The sequence below is a fragment of the Narcine bancroftii genome, chromosome 2 (genome assembly GCF_036971445.1).
Source record: "Narcine bancroftii isolate sNarBan1 chromosome 2, sNarBan1.hap1, whole genome shotgun sequence".
NCBI lineage: Eukaryota > Metazoa > Chordata > Chondrichthyes > Torpediniformes > Narcinidae > Narcine > Narcine bancroftii.
In genome coordinates this window covers 357,086,592-357,112,580 of record NC_091470.1, presented here as the reverse complement: position 1 = coordinate 357,112,580, position 25,989 = coordinate 357,086,592, and the positions used below count along the sequence as shown (strand labels likewise).

Below are 25,989 nucleotides of genomic sequence, written 5' to 3'. Positions count from 1 at the left end.
GAAGTGACTTAGTTGTATCATATGCAAATTTTAAGCATCCTAAAATACTGCATATCTAATCAAAGGAACAAAGAATTGGAAAAAGTGCAAGCAGAAACAAAGGAAAGGTCAGAAAACAGTGTTATAGCCTCGGTTCAGACAAGTGGTCTTGCTGGGGCCAGTGTGTATAACCGTAAACTCTCAATAGTGCTTGTACAAGTCGAGAGCAAGAGCGGGAACACAACCATACGTACTTATGCATTTCTCGGCCCAGACATCTTTTTTGCATGGTAGGACTGATGAACAAATTTAATCTTCAAGGAAGAGAGTCGATGATTATGTTGAAAACCATAGGACAAGAAAAAGGTCGTTGAAACCAGCATTGTTTCAGGCTTAGAGGTTGCTGGGTTACATGACAGAAAATTTTGTAATCTTCCAAATTTATACACTCAGAAGACTATGCTTGTGCATAAGGGAAATATTTCACATCAAAATTATATCTATCAGTTGTCATATCTGTGGAAGGTTTATCTACCTGAAGTTAATTCTGAGGTAGAAATGCAGATGGGTTCAGATGCACCAAAGACTTTGGAACCATTAGATGTAGTACAAAGTAGGGGAGATGGACCTTATGCTGTTAAAATGAGGCTTGGATGGACAGTTAATGGACCTTTAGAAGGAAATAATTATATTGCTCAGTAACAGTAAGAGACAAGTGTCAACAGGATTTCAGTTGTGAAATTGTTGAGTTGTGTGAACACCAAAAGTCTGCAAATTCTGAAAAGAGATCAATGTGAAAATAAATTAAAGGCATCTGATAGAGATGAAAATGAGGTATTAGAAGATGTTGCTATTCCTGGGTAAATGAATCAGAGGCAAGACTAAAACAGAAAGCTGAGAACAAATTTGAACTAAGTTTTTGTTGCTCGGAGGTTATAGCAGACAAGGTTAATGAAGAAATAACACAACAATGGTGCAAAATTGGTGAACGCAGAAAGTTGCACTGATGGACTGACAATTTGGTACAATTGCATTCAAAGAACAAAATGTTGGAAAAGGGCTTAGAAATACTGGATAATCATGAAAACAGTGTAAGGAAAGATTTTAACTTTGATTGAAAACAAAACTGGATTTCAAAATATGCAAATGAATCCATTGATTCTTTGGTTTGGAAGTGACTAAGAGAGAAATGAAGGAAAGAGATTCAGCCTCTCATCAAAATGTAAAAGGTTGGAGGAAGAAATTCATCTTCTGAAAGAGAACAGGTCATTGGTTAAATAACACAAAACAGTTGACTACAAAAACAAGAATGTCACTTGAAGGCTCAATTACTAACAATGCAGAAAGAAAGAGAAATTTGAGTTCAGCAATATAACAAAGATGAAGGAATAATGTCATTTGAAACTCATCATTTATGACCAACTGTGGAAAAGAAAAAGATGAGCAAATCTGTTGAAGGGAAGCTCATTGAAATCAAGAGAAGCAAGTAAATTTTCAGAATTTAGTGTGAAGAATTCAAATTGCGAAGAGACCCAAAGGACATGCTGGAAAAGTGCCTCATGTTAAACTGTGTCTATTTTGTCAGAGGAAGATTTGAGGTTTATCGATTGACGTTTTAACTCAAAAGGTTCTGGAGACAAAGGAAATTTTATAAGTACCAACTGACTTTATTTTATTGTTTGCATACTACACAGGTTACAGACTTTAATGATCCAGAGTGATGGTAAAGATCATTCTTTATCAAGGCTATGTGCTGGTAACCTCTGGTCTTATGAAGAAAGAAGATCTATATATTGTTTGAATGTATATGTTTGATTTTTTTTAATGTTGTTTGTGCAATTATTATTTAAGATATTAGGTCTAATTATAATGATTAGGGGCCTGTATTGTAGTGGCCAAAGTGTGTAATTCTTTTACTTACATTGTTAAGTCGACATCCCGCTTGCTTCCAGAGAGCATCAATGGAGTTCCCGCTTGGTTGTCGTGAGCATGCGCAGTTCCAGGAGCATGTGCAGAGCATTTGGGTGTTGTAGTGCCGGAACGAGCGTGCGCGGTGGGGCAGACCGTGAACCAGTTTAGTTAGAATATTAAAAGCATGGCAGCAAATAAGGGTGGGTGAAACGCTCATAACTTTAGTTGACCGTTAGCACTAATGTTACTCAGTATTAATGTCAACATGTCATGTCAACGTTAAAGAAGATAATTTCAAGTTTACATGTTAAATAAAAGATTAAAATGTATCTGGGCTTGTATTGAAACTAATTGAAAACACGTCTCAATTAGTCTTCAAGAAACTATTTTATTGGATCAAAGTTGCTCGAATGATCAAGAACTTTTGGTAGCTTCTGTGCAATTTATGTTGTTTGCTGTAATACCAGATTTTTCCTGTTCATAAAATGGTTGCACCAGCCTACAGTAGCCTCAAAATATTTACGGAGGTCTATGTGTGACTTTGCCCACTGCAGTGCAAAGGTTTTGTTTTATTTCGGGTGACTATTGTGACAGAGTATATAGATATGTTTTGGGAGATAAATTCGGAAAGGTTTGTTTGAGTAAGTCACATACAAACACTTTAAAACAGATCTTATTTAAAATACTGTAGCTCTGCTAATGCTAGACATATCAGCTCCACAGCCTTTGCAAGAGCTTTGGAGAGTGCCCAAGAGACTTCACTAATGGATTGTTGTTTACAAAAAGGCAACAGATGAAAGAGCTTGTCAGAGCCGCCTTCTGACTGGAGCTGTTCTAGCAGGGTCATGTGGTTTTTTTAAGCAGAGAGAGTCAAACAGACTTTCAGAGAGAGAGAGAGAGAGAGAGAGAGAGAGAGAGAGAGAGAGAGAGAGAAATCAGTTCTACAGTGTTACAGCAGCTGGGACTGGAACAGGACAAGCTGGTAACTTCTGGAAAACCCCATTTGGGAGACGGGTTGTGAGTTCTTAATTCAGCCTGGTCAAAGCCCTTATGGTTCATGCAATAGGAGAGGACTGGCTGTCTAATGTTTCACTTAGATAAAGGGAAACAAAAAGGCACTCTGTGGTGACCTGAAAGAAAGAGGTTATCATCTGGAGAACCCTGAAGGGGGAAAGTTTCATCAGCAGGACACTGAAGTGGCTGATGGAAGTACATCAGCTGTGGATGTCCTGGAACAACAAATCTCTCTCTGAAAACTGACAAGAACCTTGCTGAGCGGTAACCATTTACCTTTCAAGCACCTAAGCCTGGTGAACTTTATAAATATTAAATTCGGTGCACAGTCTAAGAATTGCCTGCAAACAGTAAATTTGGAGGAATGAGAAGTGAGAACTTTTCTGAACTGACACCCACATTACATACACGTGCGCTTAGAATTAGAAGGGGGTTAGGTTAGGATAGTTAAGTCAATAGTGATAAGTTAAAGTGTGATTCTGTTTCCATGTTTAAAGATAATTAAAAGCAACTTTTGTTTAAGTAGCTATTTGTCTTGGTGACTGTCCGTTGCTGCTGGGTTTTGGGGTCCTCTGGGCTCGAAACACTATGTAGCAATCTTGCTTCTGTTCACATACCCATTCTGCAACGTGATTTTCCAACTCTGGCCAATGAATTATTCCTTTTCTCATCGAACATTGCCTTTTTGGCATCTTTCTTAAAGTCTCTTCTTTCTTCCTCCAATCTCTTAACAACTTCTCATATACATAGAATACTCTTTTCTTCTTCTTTGGCTTGGCTTCGCGGACGAAGATTTATGGAGGGGGTAAAAGTCCACGTCAGCTGCAAGCTCGTTTGTGGCTGACAAGTCCGATGCGGGACAGGCAGACACGGTTGCAGCGGCTGCAGGGGAAAAATGGTTGGTTGGGGTTGGGTGTTGGGTTTTTCCTCCTTTGCCTTTTGTCAGTGAGGTGGGCTCTGCGGTCTTCTTCAAAGGAGGTTGCTGCCCGCCAAACTGTGAGGCGCCAAGATGCACGGTTTGAGGCGATATCAGCCCACTGGCAGTGGTCAATGTGGCAGGCACCAAGAGATTTCTTTAGGCAGTCCTTGTACCTTTTCTTTGGATGTCCCCCAAAGTTCCTCAACATGATTATCCAACTGCACGAAAACCAACAAGGTCGGGTCAGATACAGTAATGAGCTCTCTGAACCCTTCTCCATTAACAATGGCGTGAAGCAAGGCTGTGTTCTCGCACCAACCCTCTTTTCAATCTTCTTCAGCATGATGCTGAACCAAGCCATGAAAGACCCCAACAATGAAGACGCTGTTTACATCCGGTACCACACGGATGGCAGTCTCTTCAATCTGAGGCGCCTGCAAGCTCACACCAAGACACAAGAGAAACTTGTCCGTGAACTACTCTTTGCAGATGATGCCGCTTTAGTTGCCCATTCAGAGCCAGCTCTTCAGCGCTTGACGTCCTGCTTTGCGGAAACTGCCAAAGTGTTTGGCCTGGAAGTCAGCCTGAAGAAAACTGAGGTCCTCCATCAGCCAGCTCCCCACCATGACTACCAGCACCCCCACATCTCCATCGGGCACACAAAACTCAAAACGGTCAACCAGTTTACCTATCTCGGCTGCACCATATCATCAGATGCAAGGATCGACAATGAGATAGACAACAGACTCGCCAAGGCAAATAGCGCCTTTGGAAGACTACACAAAAGAGTCTGGAAAAACAACCAACTGAAAAACCTCACAAAGATAAGCGTATACAGAGCCGTTGTCATACCCACACTCCTGTTCGGCTCCGAATCATGGGTCCTCTACCGGCATCACACATAGAATACTACAGCACAGAAAACAGGCCATTCAGCCCTTCTAGTCCGTGCCAACCATTGTTCAGCTAATCCCAATAATCTGCTCCCATTCCATAACCCTCCAGATCTCTTCCATCCATGTATCTCTCCAATTTATTCTTAAAACTCAAGACCGAGTCCACACCCACATCAAATGGCATATCATTTCATACTCCCACCATTCTCTGAATGAAGAAGTTCCCCATAAACCTTTCCCCTTTCTCCCTAAAGCCACGTCCTCTCGTACTTATTATTTCTCCTAATCTCAGTGGAAAGAGCCTACTCACATTTACTCTGTCTATTCCCCTCATAATTTTGTAAACCTCTATTAAATCTCCCCTTATTCTTCTTCATTCCAAGGCATAAAGTCCTAATCTTTCCATCTAACTCAACATCAAATTTTCTTGCAACAGCACAGTTGTTGGCTTTCTTGGCCATTTCTATCACTTACAATTTAAAACTCGCTTCATACTTTCGACGCAAATTGCATTGTGTGAATGAACCCTCCATGATAGCAATCACCTCAAGCCAACGCCTGGCAGATCAATCAATGCAATCTTTGGGGGGGGGGTCGACTTAAATGCTGGTCAACGGGACAACTTAGGCATCCAGAAAATTGGGGTCCACTTATATGTTGCATATACCATAAAAACCATTAAAATGAGGCTGAAAAATGGTGGGGGGGGGGTCGACTTATATGCCAGTTGACTTGTATGCTGAAATATATGGTATATCTTTAATGCACTGTTCGTTTTATTCACTTCATGAAATGAATGAGGTATTCATTGATTAATTTTCCCAATTTAACAAATTAATGAAACATTCATGCATGACCCCTCTTCTGCCAAATTTCTCCTCTGTTCTTAATAAAACTTGGTCACATATGGGCTATTATTTAACTGGTATCAATGGTATTACCAGACAGAGAAGGCTACACACTATGTTCTGGAAAACAGAATCAATATAAGTATATGCTTGTTGGTTGGCATGGAGATGGTGGGCCAACTAAAGTTTCTATGCCATATGATCCCCTGTAAGAGCGCGGAGGTTACTTAGTGCGCTTGCCCCCAAGCCAGCTGAGAACAGTTAATTCAGCACAAGAATTTTTAAAAGGAAGATGATTGAAACAAGGCATCTCCTTTGAAGCAAACGTCAAGAATGTAAAATAGATTTTTTTTCTCTTGAAAGAAATAGGCCCCCAAGGGTATCTACTACATGATGCGGATAGTATGCATGGTTTTTTTTTAAAGCTTGCTTTTCAATACGCTCAGAAGGATGAGGAATTTCACAGTTAAGGGATAAACCATTTCTTGCCGCCTTCGCTAGGTCATTTGGGTACAGCCATCTGCCTAAAATCCAGCCTCCACGCTCCCTCTCCTGCACACGCTGCAACTTTTCCATTTCCTGCACCATCTGCTTTATTGAGCAGAGCGAAGGTTAATCATTCTCAGACCCACTGGGGTCCTGCTGTGAAAAGGTATTGAATTCTGAGCTGAACTCTACCAAATATTACAGCAAGCTACAGTTGCAATTTCAATTGAAAATATAATGAAAGCAACAATTCATTGAACAATTTGCAAGTGTGAAACAAATTCTCTTATTTCTGTACTGCCTGCTTCATCAAATTTCCACTCCAAGCAACTGCTCACCTGAACGTGGCACATCGCTGACCGAGAAAAGTGCCCCCTCTCTTTCAGACGGGCAACTCACAACACTTTGTTGAAGGGCTCAGGCCCAAAACATTGATACTATATCTTAATCTTTGCCGCATAAATTACACTGATCGACCTGGTGAGATTCTCCAGCATTGTGTCTTTACTCACAGCACATGGCAGGGAACAGGCCCTGCCACCCACCAAATCCACACTGTCAGCCACCCAATTTCACTGATCCTACACGAATCCCTCCTCCCACTTTCTTTCAACTTTCTCCAGATTCCATCGCGCACCTACAGTGCACAAAAGTGCTGGAGAAACTCGGCAGGTCACACAGCATCCACAGGAAATTAAAGGCAGTCAATGTTTGAGGCCCAGGGCCTTCAGAAATGTTGAAAATCAGGCAGACGCCTTAATAAAAAGGTAAGGAGGGGGAAAAGAGGGAAATGGAGGCGGGGGGACAACAGGCAAGAAGTAATATGTGGATACAGGCAGGAGGATGGAACAGAAAGAAACTCAGGTGACAGGGTGTGAGGGCTGAGAATGGCTCTGTGATAAGAGAAGGAAGGGAAGGGTGTGGGGAGGTGGAGGAAGGGAGAGAGGGATAATGGAAAGAGTGAGACCAGAGGGTAGAGGAGAGTTAAAAGAAATTTGAGGTCGATATTGATGCCGTCTGGTTAGAGACTGCCAAGGTGAAGAGCCATCCTTTTATTCAGGTCTATGCCTGATTTTGGACATTCCTGAGAAAGGGCCCGGGCCAGAAACATCGAATGCTTTTTACTTCCTACGTACACCGCGCAGCCTGCTGAGATTCTCTGCCACTTTTGTACATTGCACCGGACCCCAGCATCTGCAGATTTTGAACCATTCATCTGTACATGAGGGATAATTAACCTACTGATGTTCAGTAGGTGGCTACAGCGGAGGAAACTGGAGCACATGAAGGAAACAAGGTGAGCGTGCAACAACACAGAGGCAGCACCCAAGATCAGGATTGAACCCAGGTGTCGGGTGCCTTGTGACAGTGGCCCTTCTAGTTACACCACTGTGCCACCTGTAAGGTAAAACATCATGAGATGGGAATGTGTAGGGAGTTACCCTGTACAGGGCTGTAACAACAAGGGGAGGTGTCCTTGTACTCCTGTTAGGTAAAACATCATGAGATGGGAATGTACAGGGCTGTAACAAGATGTGAATGCATCCTTGTACTTACAAGATAAGAGAGACATTGATGGATTGAGAGGCAGGAAGCTTGCAGGGAAAGGATAGCAACAGTTTTAGTCATTGGACAAGTAATGATATGATGATGTTCTAAGCACATATCCAAGGGTATAAAAAATCACCATTTTGCTGATAACGGCAGAATGCATTCTCCGACTAACATGGTTAGTCGCAAGTGTTACAATCCGGTAATAAAGAACAAAGAACCCTGATTTCGACTCAGCCTGGTGTTTGTCTCACTCATTCATGAACAAAGCAGACCTAACACACCCTATAATCACATTCACAGGTCTCTGATACCACGAGTTCTCCCTGAATGAAAATTTCTGGAAATGAAATGAAGGAACTGCTAATATTGCATCCAGAAATAAAAGGAGTAAATGCTGGAAATATTCGGCAAGTCAACCAGCATCAGAACGTTCAGATTCAAGGTCAGTAACTTGAAATTATTTGGGCCTCAAGCAACTGGCAAAAAAAATGAAGAAACTAATTTTTTTTAATTAAAATAAATAAGAGTAAAATAATGGGTAAAAAATGCGCAAGTTTAAAATTGTTCTTTTAAGTAGCGCATAAATCTTTGGTGAATATGGTAGCGAATATTCAGACAGCGGAGTGCCTTGGTCGTGCTTTGCTTGTAGCAGCTGTTTGAATAAAGTTGTGTGAAACAGCATGGTATCACCCAGGGTGAAGAGCTGGTTGATGCCGCTCGCCATTGGGGTGACTCTCTTAAAGTGTCTCCTTATCCCTGCTTAGTAAGCATCACCTTGGTCAGAGACTTTATCTGTAAACTTGGGGAGGGCGGGGGCATTAATTATCTATAAGGTTATTGTTCATCCTTCGAGCAGCTCCGTGGAGGGGGAGGAACCTGCAGATGCAGCGAAAGGTGAATGTTTTCAAAAAAATGAGACTGAAAATAAAGTAAAATCCTTTAAGGTTTATATATTCATGCAAGTGAAGTTTGCTCAGTGTAAGTTCACTATAGTATTTTTGTCTTTTAAACTATTTATTCTTAATGCAGGTGTATTAATTAGGTGTTGTAAGAGTGAAGCCATTTTTACACAAAGATCCCACAATATTGCCATAAAGAAGACCCGCCATTAAGTCACTTTGCTTTTTTTTTGAAACACTGAACCAAACAACGCCAGCCTAAAGCGATGCAGCGCTGTGACTACCTCTGCTGCCGGTTTAAAGGTGGGGCTACAATGAACCCCCCCCCACCTATTCTGTGTTCGTACCTTTTACACAGAATGGTGTGGTGCAATAAAGGTGAAATATTCCTGTCTCGAAGAGGCCGTGTAAAAGGGGCTTAAGCAACCAGAAATTACACCAGCATCTATCAATCACCAGAAGTGATACCAGGGGTTTTACTATATCTCTTTTGCCAAGCAGTTTCATCATTTTGTCTTTTCATTTCACTTTCCCATTCTCGGTGGGGATCATGGACCCATGCTGAGACCAACACCTTCCCTGACCTTTTCTACTCTGAGGTCCAATAAATCCGGAACCAAGTGCTTCCAATCTGGCTTTCAGTCAGAGAAAATGTCCAAGGGGCCCCTCCCAGAGCACCATTCTCATTGCTTGCATCAACCACTGCCAAGGTTTTCCAGGACGCAATAGCCAATGGAAAAGCAATTTATGCTCTGGGCAGCTAATTTGTTGCAAGAGCTCTCACTGGTATTCAGTTATTTTTTTCCATTATCTCGCTCTTCTGGCATTCTTCCATTTCTTGCTCCCAGTGATGCAGTCAGCCAAATGTTGCTTTCCGACACCAGTGGTTTGAACTCAAACACGTCATGCTCTTGTTTTACTAACACACAACAGAAACTCCAAGGAATAATGCAATCGTATCATCAACCTGAAAACTGACACCCCTTTTCAACACATGTTGTAGTTAAGGACTTGGATTCTCAAAATCACCAGGGCTCGCAACAAATTTAGCAAATTTCAAAGCTACTCCCTTGGCCAGGTTAGTATCTCTGTACCTCAGCTGCTAAAGCCATCATTTAAGGTTCAATTCTAGCCAGAGTGGTCATTTCCAACTATTTTCAACATGTTAAACCACATCATTTGATTATTTTGAAAATTTATGAACAGGATGTGGCTGTCACTAATATCAGCATTTACATTGCCACTGAACTGAGAGGGCAGTCAAGGGCAAATCACATTGGTGGGTCTGAATTTACACTTTAGGCCTTGGTGCTTCCCTAAAGGATCTTTGTGAACTGGTAGATTTAAGTTAAACAAGAAAGCCTGCAGATGCTGGGGTCTAGTGCCGTACACAAAAGCGCTGGAGAAACTCAGCGGGTCATCCGTATGAAGCAAAAGGCAATCAACATTTCGGGCCTGGACCTTTCGCCAGGAATCTTGATTCTGTTACTAACATTAGCTATTTTTCCTAATTCCAGTTTTGATTTTGTGAATTGAATTCAAATTTCCCATTCCCAAGGAGGATTTTGAACTCCTGCCTCTGGTCCATTAGTTGGCTGCTGGGTCAATAACATTACCAAATGTCCAACTCCAAGATGTAACGTTGAACAATGCCTTATAGTCGCTGCGCTGATGGTATGGTGTCGTCACTAATCTTCAGTTACACAGCATTAATTGAAGGGGTTAAATATTCAGTGGCATTCAATATCCTCCCATTGTTAAAAATTCTACTCCATTACATGTTCCTAACCCATGAACCTTAGTCCATTTGTGGCTGGAGCTTTTTGGTTACTTTTAGACTTGTTTAAAGCTCTATACCTAATTCCAGACTGCCCACACGTTGATGGGTCTGAATTAATGTACATGCCAGACCATTCGTTAATCTCCCCTTTGTGACCTGCATTCTGCCCAGCACTCCCAAGCCTTATCCTCCAAATTTTAGAATGCAAAACATTACAGTTACAGTACATTCCTTCTTATACTTGCTCCTTCATTCCTCTGTACCACGAGAACTACATCTACAGATCTCTGTCTCTCTCCAGCTCTCCATTTCTCTCTCCCCATCAGTATGTATTTATCCACCACACCACAATTCTCAATCTCTTCAGCCCCAATTCTCCTTGAAGACACTCGCCATGAAACAGAGAGGGAGGGAGGAATTTTTTTCTCAGAGAATTGTCAGTCTTTGAATTTATATGGCTGACTCATCACCCCTTCTTATACAGCCTGGTGCATAACTTCATCCAGGTGACAATGTATCTGAAACGTTATGCCTCCAACAATACTACACCAAGCGTTGGCCAGGATCAGGTGCTTCTTTCACTGGATCGGGCTTGAAATAAACACTCTTCAACTCAAGTTTCATTAAAAACCAGAGAACCAAAAAACTGCAGAACCTTGAGTGAACAAAGAGAAGCTGAAGGGTTTCAGCGAGTCAGGCAGCGTCCATGGAGAGAAATAGTCAATGTTTTGGGTTGGAACCCTTCAACAAGACTGATCAGACCCTTCATCAGTCTTGATGAAGTCTTGACTGATCATTTCTCTCCATGGATGGTGCCAGACCCAATGAGTCCCTCAACTTCACCATGTAAAAGTAATCGTAGGTGGTAATAAAAACCTCCCCTGTTGCCATGTTGTCAGAGGACAGTCTTGTGAAGAGAAGATATTTGGACAATTCACTATATTAGTAGAAACAAAGCCTGTATCATGGTCAGACCAAAGGAACCTGCCCAGAAAGGTGGCTGGATATAGTGTGAAGGACCGCAGGTTGTAGAGTTGTACATTGATTGCACTATACGCTGGCAATGAAAATTTGCAGCATTTGCACTGGGCTAATGCCTCACTGCAAGAATGTGCTAGAAAAACTCTGTATGCCATGCAGCATCCATAGGAGACTTCAAGAGATGCCTACCCTGAAGAAAGAAGCTTTAGTTTCCCGTCTCGAACTGATTTGGGAGGTGCCATACCATTAGATCAAAGACCTGCTATGACCCGGCTCTGTTGCTGCGATTCCCTCATCGGCGCGTGGTTTTGGATTTCTAAATTGCTGTCCCACATAGCTCGACAATAGGATCACAGGCTATTTGTATAATGTCAGAGGTCCTCAATGAACAGAGGACCTTGAAGCTTTTAAAAATGCAATCATGACTATTTTCTCTTTAATGAATGATCTGAAAAGATGTGATGGCGGAGTATTTCATTATTGGACTAGTGTCCACAGCTTGTATTATTAATTTGGGAATGTGATAGTACAGATCTATCACCAATGTATATAGTGTATATAGTTACAGTATCTAGACAGTGCTTACAGCGATTGGCTGAGAGCTTAGCCACGCCTACTGTCTGGGCCTTAAAGGGTTGTGTCCCTAGCCAGGTCGGATCATTCCGGACTGGTCGGCCACCTGTGAAGAGCTCCTGTCTTTTGCTAATAAAAGCCTTGGTTTGGATCAACAAGTCTTTGGTTCTTTCGACGAGCTCTACAGGGAAGAAATGTTCAAACTCTATAATGAGGGAATTAAATGAAATTAAACAAACAAATAACAATCTTTAACCTGCTATTCCTACTCTGTCACACTCAGGCCCATTGTAGAGTGAATGATTCTCGTCGGAAAATGGCCAATATGGCAGTCAGTAATAAATACTGGCATAATACCCACGATTGGTAGAAACCATATACTTGTCAGTTGCACACTTTCTTCACTCAAGGCTGAGTGACACGATAATGCTGTTAATCAATGATACAATTTCAAATGAAGAAATGTAACTTACTGATTTGTTCAAACAGCTCAGCGACATTAATGGCATTCTTTGCACTTGTTTCAACAAAAATCGCGTTGATAAATTTTACATATTCCAGGGCATCCTTTACTGTGACCTCTCTGGAACAGTGAAGGAAGAAACAACATTGGTAAGCACATTGATCAGTGATGGAGAGATTCTAACTAAACAAACCTTCACCTCTGAGCTTGAAGAATATGTGGTTTACCCAATTAGCAACTGAAAACTGAAACAAGAATTCTCTGCTATTATTCATTCACACATACATGGACACTCAGTGACTCTGAAGGGACTCTGTTTCTTTTTCCATCTTTGTCATTGAAAGTCTTTTCAAGGAAATTGTTTGAAATACAGTAAAACCGCTGGTATCCAGCATGTGCAGTGATTGGTAGATGCCAGATAAATGTATTTTCTGGTTGCTTGAGACTTACTCTCACAATGCCTAACTAATGCCCCTGCAGAATGAGCAGATTAAAAGACAAAAATACTAGACTGACATTGAACAAACTTCACATCCATTAATATATAAACCATTTTATTTTCCCTCTCATTCTTGGAAAACATTTAACTGTCGCTGCAGTTGCAGATTCCTACCCCTTCCACAGAACTGCCCGAAAGACGAACACTAACATTATAGATAATTAAATCCCCTCCCCTAAGTTTACAGATAAAGCCCTTGCCCAGGTCAACTCTTACTAAGCAGGGGTAAGGAGACACTTTAGGGGGGGGGGGGGGGGGTCACCCCAATGTTGAGTGGCATCAACCAGCTGTTCACCCTGGGTGATGCCATTTTATTCAAACGCAACTTTATTCAAACTTCTACAAGCAGGCACAAGCACTGGCTGAATATTTGCTCCCGTCTTTACAATTTTACACTTGCGTGTTTTTACCTATTGTTTTATTCTTATTTATTTCATTGATTTATTTATTTATTTTCTTCTTTTTTTTTTTGCCGGTTGCTCAAGGCTGCCAGTTGCTTGAATCCCAGCTACAATGAGTCTTACTTGTTCTGTACTATTACATGATAATAAAGGAATCCTGAATATAGAGTGATTTTTCTTTTAAATTGTGACCACATGATGATGCATCCATCTTACATTGAATGGTTTCTTATTCTTTCTTTGGCTTGGCTTCGTGGACGAAGATTTATGGAGGGGGTAAAAAGTCCACGTCAGCTGCAGGCTCGTTTGTGGCTGACAAGTCCGATGCGGGACAGGCAGACACGGTTGCAGCGGTTGCAGGGGAAAATTGGTTGGTTGGGGTTGGGTGTTGGGTTTTTCCTCCTTTGCCTTTTGTCAGTGAGGTGGGCTCTGCGGTCTTCTTCAAAGGAGGTTGCTGCCCGCCAAACTGTGAGGCGCCAAGATGCACGGTTTGAGGCGTTATCAGCCCACTGGCGGTGGTCAATGTGGCAGGCACCAAGAGATTTCTTTAGGCAGTCCTTGTACCTTTTCTTTGGTGCACCTCTGTCACGGTGGCCAGTGGAGAGCTCGCCATATAACACGATCTTGGGAAGGCGATGGTCCTCCATTCTGGAGACGTGACCCATCCAGCGCAGCTGGATCTTCAGCAGCGTGGACTCGATGCTGTCGACCTCTGCCATCTCGAGTACTTCGACATTAGGGATGAAAGCGCTCCAATGGATGTTGAGGATGGAGCGGAGACAACGCTGGTGGAAGCGTTCTAGGAGCCGTAGGTGATGCCGGTAGAGGACCCATGATTCGGAGCCGAACAGGAGTGTGGGTATGACAACGGCTCTGTATACGCTTATCTTTGTGAGGTTTTTCAGTTGGTTGTTTTTCCAGACTCTTTTGTGTAGTCTTCCAAAGGCGCTATTTGCCTTGGCGAGTCTGTTGTCTATCTCATTGTCGATCCTTGCATCTGATGAAATGGTGCAGCCGAGATAGGTAAACTGGTTGACCGTTTTGAGTTTTGTGTGCCCGATGGAGATGTGGGGGGGCTGGTAGTCATGGTGGGGAGCTGGCTGATGGAGGACCTCAGTTTTCTTCAGGCTGACTTCCAGGCCAAACATTTTGGCAGTTTCCGCAAAGCAGGACGTCAAGCGCTGAAGAGCTGGCTCTGAATGGGCAACTAAAGCGGCATCGTCTGCAAGGAGTAGTTCACGGACAAGTTTCTCTTGTGTCTTGGTGTGAGCGTGCAGGCGCCTCAGATTGAAGAGACTGCCATCCGTGCGGTACCGGATGTAAACAGCGTCTTCATTGTTGGGGTCTTTCATGGCTTGGTTCAGCATCATGCTGAAGAAGATTGAAAAGAGGGTTGGTGCGAGAACACAGCCTTGCTTCACGCCATTGTTAATGGAGAAGGGTTCAGAGAGCTCATTGCTGTATCTGACCCGACCTTGTTGGTTTTCGTGCAGTTGGATAATCATGTTGAGGAACTTTGGGGGACATCCGATGCGCTCTAGTATTTGCCACAGCCCTTTCCTGCTCACGGTGTCGAAGGCTTTGGTGAGGTCAACAAAGGACTCTACATCACCTTTGGTTTCTTATTACACAGTGGGTATAATGCCAACATTATGATAATTTGTGAAATGAAGAACACGTTGGCATTGCCACAAAGACCAGACAAAGTGACAGCAGTAGCTTCTACAAGCTGCCAAAGGACAGAAAGGGTCCATACTGTGGCTCCTGTTCAAACTGACCTTGATGCTGCAGTGCGCATACCAACCTCATGTCAGCGAGATCACATTTGTTTCCAGCAATCGCCACCACAATGTTCTCAGGTCCGTGTTCTTTCAGTTCCTTTACCCATTTCTTCAACGTGTAGAACGATTCCTGAGAGAAAATAAGCATTTTAATGGAGCTCCAAATAAACGCACCGTGCTCTCACCGTGCTTTAGAAATTTTGACGTTCGGGACAAAATTTATCCTCTGAGGCAGAGATTAAATGTGCAAGACAGTGAGGAGTGTGCAAGGAACTCCTGAAATGTATTTACATACAAGTCAATTTAATTTCCTCTCAAGTTTGGGAAATTTAACCTGTAGTCAGACAGCCCAGAACAGGCCCGTTGGCCCAATTCATCCATGCTGACCAAAAGGGCATTCTGGGTCAATTCCATTTGTCTTTATTTGGTTCTTATCTTTCTGAACCTTTTCTGCCCATAACTCTTGCTAAATGTCTTTTGGAGTTTGTAATCGTACCCATTTCCTCTGGCAACACGTTTCAGAAATTCACCATCTTCGAGTGAAAAGCTTGCCCCTCAGGTCCCTCTTAACTCTATCCCGTCTCACTTATGTCCTCTAGTTCGAGAAGTGTCTACCCTGGTAAGTGCACTGTGAGCATGCATTTTACCATGCCAGTCTCCTCTTCTATTTGGGTATTTATTTCCTTTTTTTATACCAATTGCCATGTTGTGTCATCCATCTGCATCATCCATTTTCTCCCTCCACCTCAATGGTCACTGGTTGCCTTTGTCACGTAATTGTGTTTTACGGCAATCATTGCACACCACCACTCAAAACACTCTATGACCCACCATTAATTCAGGCCTCTGATTGTGACCTTTCCCCCCCCAGAAACAGAGGAGGCTGTCTGATGATTTTATGGAGGTCCACAAAATTGTAGACTCCACTCTTTAGCAGCATGGAATCAAACTCTTCAGCCTATCTTGCCTGTGACAAACAAGGTAGTCCCGTTTGCCTGTATTTGACCCATATATCTCTGAACTTTTATTATCCGTGTACATGTCTAAATGTCCATTAAACACTGTAATCTATCCACCTCCACCACTTCCTCTGGTAGCCCACTCCACACACACACCATCCTCTGTGTGGGAAAGGTTGCACATCAGATCCCTTTTACATTTCTCCCCTCTCACTGTGAATCCACATCTAGCATAAACTGAAGCAACAATACTTCATCTTCTGATGGGTATGTTGTAGTCAATGGAATTTAACAACCCCCCCCCCATTTCTTTTACACCACCCCCCCAACCCTTTCCACATCTGTGATGGTACCTTTCTCCTTCAATTTGTTTCTTTTTGTCCTGTCCAATCTCTTCACTTGACAACTTGGATATGCAGTCTAGATATTCCTGTTAACTCCCTGATTCTTCCTCAGTTTTCCTCGACATTTGAAACACACCATTCTTCCTTAATTTTCTAATTCTACTGAAGGGTCCAACACCTTCATATTTAACTCATTCACTCTCCCCATTGACGCTGCTTGACGTGTTCGTGCTTCCACCATTTCCTGATTTGGATTTGGATTTCCAGCACCTGAAGACTTTTTTTTTGATCCAAACATTATAGTGATAGCCAAAACAGAAACTAAACACACTAGATGATTTCAATGCTGGGGACACAACAGCGCTTCAATGATATTTGTCAGGTTAAAACGCCAAGCTGGAGAAAGTCAGCATGTCAAGAAGTGTCCTTTATTTCTTTGGCTTGGCTTCGCGGACGAAGATTTATGGAGGGGGAATGTCCACGTCAGCTGCAGGCTCGTTTGTGGCTGACAAGTCCGATGCGGGACAGGCAGACACAGTTGCAGGGATGACCTTAATATTGACTTCTCTGCTTTCTCCTAACTTGCTCACCTTTCCTTTCCCTCCCTCCCTCTTTCCAGTTTTACGTTCTCCTCCCTCCCTTCCCCCTCCACTCACCCAGCCATCCCTCCTCTCCCTGATTGCTACTGTCCCCTCCCTTCCTTCTCCACCTATCATCTCCTTGCCTTTTCCACGCCCCCCCCCATCCTTTTCTTCGGATGCCTGCCAACATTCCTTCATACCTTGATGAAGGGCTCAAGTCCAAAACGTCAGTTATATATTTTTATCTTTGCCACATAAAGGACACTGACCTGCTGAGTTTCTCCAGCATTTTGTGTTTTTATTTCAACTACAGTGTCCTCAGATTTTCATGATTACTTTTGTCAACACTATGTGGTGTAAATGTGTCCAGTCAAACCCAACCACAGTTCACCTTTTTCCTGTCCGACCTTACAGAGTTTAGGCTGCAGCTGGAGTCACCATCTTGAAGACCCTCGATTTACTGCATAGTTTTCATCAACATTCCGACTCTAAAATTGCACTCAATTTCACCCTCATATATGCAAAACAAACATTTTCCCCCTCAGACAGATCAGATAGTCCTGATCATATTTTCAAATCCTGTAAATCACGATCTTTTCCCATTCATTCTGAAAGATAGAATGTTTCCTGCAGCTGTGGAAACATTTTTTTGTTCATTACTTTCTTGAATTAATCCTCCCAGTTTGACCCTTCATGGTTAATTTTTTTTTAGACATATATGGTAACTGGCCCTTCCAGTCCATGAGCCTGTGCCGCCCAATTACACCTAATTGACCTACAACCCCAGGTACACTTTAAATGGTGGGAGGAAACCCACACAGTACAAACTCCATACAATCAGTGATGGATATGAATTCTAGTTGCTGCCGCTGTAACAGCACTGTGCTAACTGCTACCTTTGCTGACCATGCCAGTCTTTATTTAAGCTCTCCTATTTAACTTTTATTCTTGGCATTCTTCTGAACCATTTCCAATTTGAGGTTAAAGTGTTTTCCTTTATATAAATACTCTTACAACACAAAGGAGGTCTGCTCAGAATTTCTCTCTTTTAAGCTTTGCAATCAATTCCGGACTCTCACCTCTTTCATACCAATTTCTAATGCTACATCAACAAAGAGGTCTCAATCTATCTGTTCTTCAACCAGTGTGGGGAGGAAAGTCTCATTTTCACAAACATTCTACAAGGTTTATTTCAAAGGGTAATTCCATCACTAGGATCTTTTGATCTCGTGTTAATCTGTTCCTGGATATTTTAACAAATAATTTTATTCACAATGTATCTCGAGGTGGTTCTCAACCAGAGGGCCACAGTGTGTTTCCATGTTTATTCTTTTAAAATGTTAAATAAAATACTTTAAATAAGATAAAAACCTGTTTCTTAAAGAGCTGGGTCTTGAAAATAGTGCTCAGTCATTGCCATGGCATGTTCGGCCAGGAAGCCTAGACCAAAAGTTTGAGAACCACTGCAAAAGATTGGTGGGGGGATATGTTGCTCAATAGAACGCCTGCTAACAGTGGCGCCCTGCATGGGGTTTACATATGTGGGTCTCCTGCAGATATTCCAGCTGCCTCCCATGCACCAGATAAGAGGTCCCTGGAGTACTTGAGCAGCAGGAAAATAAAGTGTCTATGGTGGAAACTGGCCAGGGTTTCGAGAGTGCAAGGAATCAAATGAAGTGCAAGAGAAGCAAAATAGGATCAATGTAAAACAAGCATTTTACAATTGGTGCAGATACAATGTTCTGCTGTCTGATGAAGATTAGGATTAATCATTTATTTCCTTCTCAAGGAGCTGCGCTGTTCCCTTTCCCATCTACCTCACAAAGTGAATGGTTCTGCAACCTCTTGCAGTAGTGAAGGCCAGTTTAACTATGAATCATCTGCTCGCAAACATATTAATTTTTTAATTTAGGCACACAGCGCAGTAACAGGTCCACAAGTCCATGCCACCCAAATGACCTACAGCCCTGGTACATTTTTAAAAGGTGGGAGGAAGCCAGAGCCCTCGGGGAAAACCCACGCAGATACGGGGAGAACATACAAACTCCTTACAGATGGCACAGGATTAGAACCCCAGTCTCGGTCCCTGGGCCCAAAACAGCACTGTGCTTACCGTGCCGTTAACCATGCCACCCCCCAGTAAGCAACAGTAAATAACCTGTGACTGGAAAGAAATGCAATTAGCCAGAAGAAATTCTGCAATTTTAATCATGGAGGGGGAGAATTTCACAAGCAAAGGGAAGTCTGGCTACATTCCATGGCATGCAGCAGGACACCATCCATTGCATCGTCAATAAGGTCCCGCGATAAATAAACAATCCCGCGAACAAGCATTTTTCTTAATTTTCATCTATTTTTCCTTTCTCCTTCAGCCTCCTGCTCCTTTGCAGTGAACTTGGATTTGTCCGAGATGAACTCCGATTAAACAGTACATGGAGTAGTAGGTGGCATCGTTAATGTAGCTTTGTTACAGCGCCAGCAAACATCACTGCCTGTAAGGAGCTTGCACATTCTCCCCTTGTCTGGGTTGATTTCCTCCGGGTGCTCGGGTTTCCTCCCACCGATCAAAACATACTGGGGTGGCAGGTCAATTGGGTGTCATTGGGCAGCACCAGGTCACGGGCCGTGCTGTACGTCTAAATTTAAAATACACACAGGATCATGGAGGTATACAACGTGGACAACAAGCCCTTTGACCCAACCTGTCTCAACATCTCCCCCCTCCATCCACGGCCACAAACAGACCTTCCGGGTGAGGCAGAGCTGCACATGCGCATCGTCCAACCTCATCAACTGCATTCGGTCGGCCCAGTGTGGCCTCCTCTCAGGGGGCATCCATTGCGTGGTATGGGAATTGTTTTGCCCAAGACTGCAAGAATCGACTTAGAACTGGGATCGAGGATCAGGCTATCATTCACAATCCCCTCCCTCCATTGAATCCACCTCTAACCCATGCTTACGTTGGAAAAGCAGCCCAAGTATTAAAAGGCTCCCCCTACCCTGACCACTCTTTTTCTCTCTCTCTCTTCACCCTGCTCACAATTAGGAAGAAGATTCAAGGGTTTGAGATCACACACCACCAGATTCAGGGGCAGTGTCTTTCCTCCCATCATCAGGCCCTTAAATGAACCTCAAGACATTAATTATGTTGCCTTTGCTCCAATTAAACTATAATTGTAACTCAGCAGTTCTATGTCTGAGAGGTCGACTGGACTTCTCACAAAAACCATCCCCATCACTCACTTTTGATACACATGATAACAGATTTGAATTTGACTGACTGCGGATGTGATCTTGACAAATGTGGAAAGAGTGTATTCAAGCTGCTAAGAAAAAAGGAGAACTTTCAAGCAGGCCACTTCTTTCAATTTCCTAACCACAACACAACCATAACATCATGGACACAGCTGTGATGTAAATGGGATGGCATCAGCATCAACTTCTCCTGTTTCCGTTATACCACACACCCCTCCCCCATCACCTTTCTCCATCTCCCTCTGAGCCAAAATCAATTCTCACCTCTCCTCTAACCATATCCAATTAACATCTTTCGTTGGTCTTGACTCCTCCCCACGGCCAGTCTTAGGTCCTTATTCTGACGCCTTCCTGCTCTTTGCTTATCCCTTGAAGAAGGGCTCGGGCCCAAAAGGTCGGGGTAATATGGATGCTGCGAGACTGCAGAGTTCGTCCAGCAGTTCCCTGCGTTTTTATGCAAACAGTGGTTTATGTTTCGGAATTCCTTTTTTCTGCTGTTGCTCAAGAATCAATGGCTGACCTAATAATGAAATTACATCTCGAGACCAAACCTTTTTCAATATCATTCACAAGTCTGGACGATGCTTCTTTCAAGATTCACCACAAATTCCTCCAAAATGAACTGACCATTTTGCTGACCGTCATCTTCACCCTTCAGGTTTCATATAAATCCAAATGAACACAATGTTGCAAGATCACAGGAATAGGTCACCAGGTGCCGCAAGTCTGCCCTTCCACTTGATGGCCAATAGAGTCATACAGCCCTTCAGCTCAACTTGCCCATGCCATCCAAAATGTCCCACCTACTCTTATCCCACCTGCCTGCATTTGGCCCATATCCCTCTAAACTCATCTTATTCATGTATCCATCTACTATTCTTTCCTTAAACAATGGAATAGCACCTGTGTCATACACCTCCTCCAGCAGCCCACTCCATACACTCATAACCCTCGGTATAAACCCTCAGGCTCCTGTTCAATCTCCCTCACCTTAAACACATGTCCTTTGGTTACCGATTATCCTACACTGGACAAAAGACTCTCTGCATTCGCCCAGTCCATTCCTCTTGTGATTTTGCACACCTTTATGCGATCACTCCTAATCTTCCTACGCTCCAAGAAATTATTTCCCTTTTCCTTTAGTTCAGGTCCCCCTAAGTCCTGGCATCATCCTCATAAATCTTCCCTGTACCATCTCCAGCTTGACTACATCAGTCCTACATGCTGGCCGCATCTCCTCTTCTGTGCTGTTTCCCATCAAATACTTATCTCTCTCCACCACCCCCAGGAGCAGAGAATTACAGATATTCACCATCCTCCAAGAGAAGAAATGTTTGCACTCCTCAGTTTCTAATGACTAGGTCCCTTGCTTGCACCATCCCACTGGTGAAAATATCTCTACCCTGTCAACCCCCTTTAAGAGGTGATGGGCTCCAGAGGATCCCCAAAACCCAGCAGCAATAGATATTCACCAAGACAAATGGTTACTTAAACAAAAGTTGCTTTTAATTTCCTTTAAACATAAAAACACAATCAAACTTTAACTTATTACTATGAATTAAACCCCCTTCTAATTCTAAGCGCACGTGTACGTAATGTGTGTGTAAGTTCAGAAAAAATATTTGATTCACAGTCCAATCTCACTTCTCATTCCTCCAATTTCACTGGCTGCAGGCAATTCTTATACTGTGCACAGAATTTAACATTTATGACGTTCAGCAGGCTTTGGTGCTTGAAAATTAAATGGTTACCACTCAGGGAGGTTCTTGTCGATTTTCAGAGAGAGATTTATTGCTCGTTGGATACCCACAAATGATTCCTTCTGAACAGCCACTTCAGTGTCTTGCTGAAGAAACTTGCCCCATCAGGGTTTTCCAGATGAAAACCTCTTTCTTTCAGGTCACCACAGAGTTCCTTTTCTGTTTCCCTTAATTCAAGTGAAATATTATGCAGCCAGTCCTCTCCTCTTGCATGGATCACAAGGCCTTTGACCAGGCCGAACTAAGAACTCACAACCTGTCTTCAAAATGGGGTTTTCCACAAGTTTGCCAGCTTGTCCTGTTCCAGTCCCATCTGCTGCTGCTGAACTGTAGAACTGAATTCTCTCTCACACAGAGAAAACCACATGACCTCTTAGAACAGCAAACTGCACTCAGACTGTGGCACTGGACCCAATCTTCCAAGTCTATTCATCTGTTGCTTTCCAAAACAATAATCCATTACTCCACAGCATGTCCAATTAACACCGATTATAGACATTCTTCCAAGTTTTTGCAGAGGCACTCGGAGCCTGGAATGTCTGGCTTGAGCAGAGCTCGGGCATTTTAAATAAGATGTTTGTTGTGAAGTGTTTGTTCGTGATCTACACTAAAAAAAAACCTGCCATAATTTATCTCCTTTAAAACTTATCTATATACAATAGAAAATATAACATAATCCATCACATGCACTAGACAACATCAGGGGGTCTAATTCCGATTGCTATCTCCACACACAAGCCAGGACTCTGAGCATCAACATCCATTCACCACCAATTTCACATCCCTCATTACTGTGCTGGGTAAAGTGATCAACCCTACCAGTGTATCTCTGAAGCATATGGCAACCAGATTTTGCTGATTTTAGTTCAAGGCTCCGTGGCAAGCCACAGGTATCTTACAATCTGTTATTCAATTGAGCATCAGTTAAATGCATCTCATCCTGGAGAAAACATTCAGCAAAAATGTGTTATAAAACTGCAGAAAATTGAAAACTTAATTGAAGATGCTCTTTAACAGCAGCACGAACGAGTAACATTTCTTTCTTATCAAGACTCAGTTAGAAGCAATCTGTTACTACAAAAAAAATGTCTCCCTGCCACTGATGAAGCACAGAGATCCGCATAAAGCGCTTTCCCTGAACCCGAGCTGGACCTTACTGTGCACTTACCTCATTGGTGATGTCGTAAACTATGACGGCTGCCGCTGACCCACGGTAATACATAGGAGCTAACGAATGGAACTGAAGGGGAAAAGAAAGGACAAAAATTAAACAGGCATTTTCAAAATAACATCGATATTTTAATCAGTAAATTCCTCAGGCTAGCCAATTTGTAACCCAGCTGGAAGCTCATTTTGAGCCTCACTGATTAATTTGTGGGAATAAAGTTATGCTTCACCTTTTCTATGTCAGTTATCTTATAGCATATACTTTATGTTGGGTTGTGGGCAGTGCATGAAAGGCACAAACTTCTTTAAGAAAGAGTGGTGAGCACCTTTGATGGATTAGAGTGGCAGGGTTAGTGTGGCAGTTAGTGTCACACTATTACGGTGGCAACATTCCGGGATCGAATCCGGCGCTGTCTGTAAGGAGTTTGCACGTTCTCTGTGTGGGTTTCCTCTCACCCTCCAAAACATGCAGAAGCTGAAGGTAAACTGGAGTATTTGCGCAGCACGGGCTCCTGGGCCGGAAGCTGTTACCATGTTGTAGGTCTAAATTTAAAACCATCCCCTGAACAGCCATCGAGCTCTTGGCCCTAACCATAACACTAAATGAAAAATTAAATTGCTGGAGGTGGTGGTGGGGACTGGTACAATAGAAACATTTAAGAGACCCTTAGATAGACACATGAATCTAAGAAAATTTGAGGGTCATTGCTGCGAGGTTGAGAAGGGTTAGATTGATGGTGGAGTAAGTTTATGTTGGCAGAACATCGTGGGCCAAAGGGCCTGTAATGTACTGCCGCTGACCCACGGTAATACATAGGAGCTAGCGAATGGAACTGAAGGGGAAAAGAAAGGACAGCTTGTTTTGCAATCTCAAATTTTGCCATGGAAAGAGTCAATTGACAGAAGCCTGTTAAAGTCAGTTAAAATATTTCCTGGGTGTGCCCAATCTACAGAAATCAAGACAAATCCCACTGCATGTTCTGCTCAATCACACTATTCAGAGCTGCCATATTACTGTCAAAATGCAATTAGCACTGATAATCTTCTCTCTTTTCAGCCCTGTACCTCAAAACATGGCCTCGGTTCAAAACATGACAGCTCAGATCCGATGAGTTATTGCCATTACATAAATACAATGTACACTTGCACCAAAATTCTAACACTGCAGTTAAATGGGTATGCATGCCATACCAACTGCAATAGTACATTTTATATTGCTACCACACAAGGCAGAAAAGAGATAATAAATATACAAGGAGAGATAAATAAATTCACAGTTGCAGTCGTTGAAAGAAAACAGTTTCAGTTGTGCTCTTTTGGTGCTCCTGGAGCAGATTATGTTCACAGTTAAGGTAGTATGGTGAGGTTCAACAACCTTATAGCTGTTGGAGAAGTCAAGTTTATTGTCCTCTGATTGCATAAGAACAACCTGACGAAACTGCGTTCTCCAGTCCTCGGTGAAAGACACACAGACACAACACACATACAGACAAACAATACATATATAGAATAAGTATTCATCTATACTAATAAATATTATTCCGTAAATGTGAGAGTCTCGGAGGGGGAGGGTGAGCAGTTCATTTGGTTGTTCAGCATTCTCACTGCTCATGGGAAGAAGCTGTTCCTCAGGCCTGGAGGTGCTGGTGTTCTGATACTCCTGGATCTCTTTTCAGGACCAGCTGTGTGCGGGGCAGAAGGGATCCTCAATGATTTTGCGTGCTCTATTTAGACAATGGTCATGGTAGATCATATTGATGGTGGGGGGGGTAGGGGGAGGGTGGGTGGTGTCGTGGGAGGGAATTTCCACTGATCCTCTCTGTTGCTCTTCTGGTCCTTGGATTGACCTCACATCCATTTCCAGTCAGAAACTGTACCACACTTTGATGCAGCCGGCCAGGACACCCTCGGGCTTCCATCGAAGAGTTTTTTTTATATTTTATTTTTGATTTTCCAAGACTCATACAAATCCAGAACAACAAAACAATCTTTCTCAACAATGATATATTATATTCAGAGTCCATTTTCCCCCCTGCCCAACCCTCTCCTTTTCCTCCCGTGCCCTAATATTACAAAGAAAAGATTATGTAAATTAAACAAACATAAATCCAAAGATCTATAGTCACAGATCCTTAAAGGAACCAAATATAAACCCAAAGTAACAAAGTAAAATGAAAAAGACATGAAAAAACAAGAGCACGACATCTGTGCCACGACCCACTTCATTTATCTCAGTCATTCCACTATTAGTACGGAGTTTTACCTTTCTTCTATTTAGAAGGAGTGTAATTATATCTGCATACATATATGTTGCAGATAAGGCTGCCATACCCCAACGAATGTGTCATATTTTCTCCTTAAATTGTATGCGGTTTTTGTATGTTGGCAATACAACTCTGTATCTCCATATTCCATTGTGTAATGTTTAGTTGGGAGTAGGGCTTCCACATGACCGATATACATTTCCTGGCTACCAACAAGGCGACCTTCACAAACTGAACTTGGTACTTAGACTGTTTAAAACTTATATCCATAATGTTTCCCAGAAGGTACAATTCCAGATCCTGAGAAAAATCCACCTTTGCATTTTTTTTTCCCCCAGAATGTCCCCCAGATCCTCCCAGAAGGATCTTACCTTTGCACACAGCCAGGTTGAATGGATAAAGGTTCCAATCTCCACATCACACCTAAAGCACATTTCCAAGATTTCTGGTTTGGATTTATGTAATTTTTGTGGTGTGAGGTACTGTTAATGCAAGAAATTATACTGCACCAACCTGCACCTGGCATTAATGACTGCTGTCCAGACACAGGTCTGACCGGCACCGCTCGTGGATTGTTGTGGCCAAGTCCAACTCCCTTTCCTTATGTAAGCCTGGCTTTGGAATAGGAGAAATCACAGAAATAAACTTGCTTGTTTTCCCCTTTCAAATTGGAAT

At 42.7% G+C, this 25,989-nt stretch overlaps 1 protein-coding gene across 5 annotated transcripts in view; it reads right to left on the bottom strand.

Annotated features, from left to right (window-relative positions):
* Positions 1 to 25,989, bottom strand: part of LOC138755789 (ras-related protein Rab-31-like) — a 277,761-nt gene that overhangs the window by 167,992 nt on the left and 83,780 nt on the right. For 4 of the 5 annotated variants that reach the window (XM_069922406.1, XM_069922409.1, XM_069922407.1 and 1 more), the window contains 3 exons: positions 23,052 to 23,123; positions 15,008 to 15,114; positions 12,314 to 12,423 (listed from right to left, as the gene is read on the bottom strand). In XM_069922406.1, the coding sequence (XP_069778507.1) occupies positions 12,314 to 12,423; positions 15,008 to 15,114; positions 23,052 to 23,123 (289 nt within the window). Of the gene's footprint in view, positions 1 to 12,313; positions 12,424 to 15,007; positions 15,115 to 23,051; positions 23,124 to 25,827; positions 25,926 to 25,989 lie in introns of all 5 variants that reach the window. The other variant, XM_069922408.1, reaches the window with a different exon arrangement.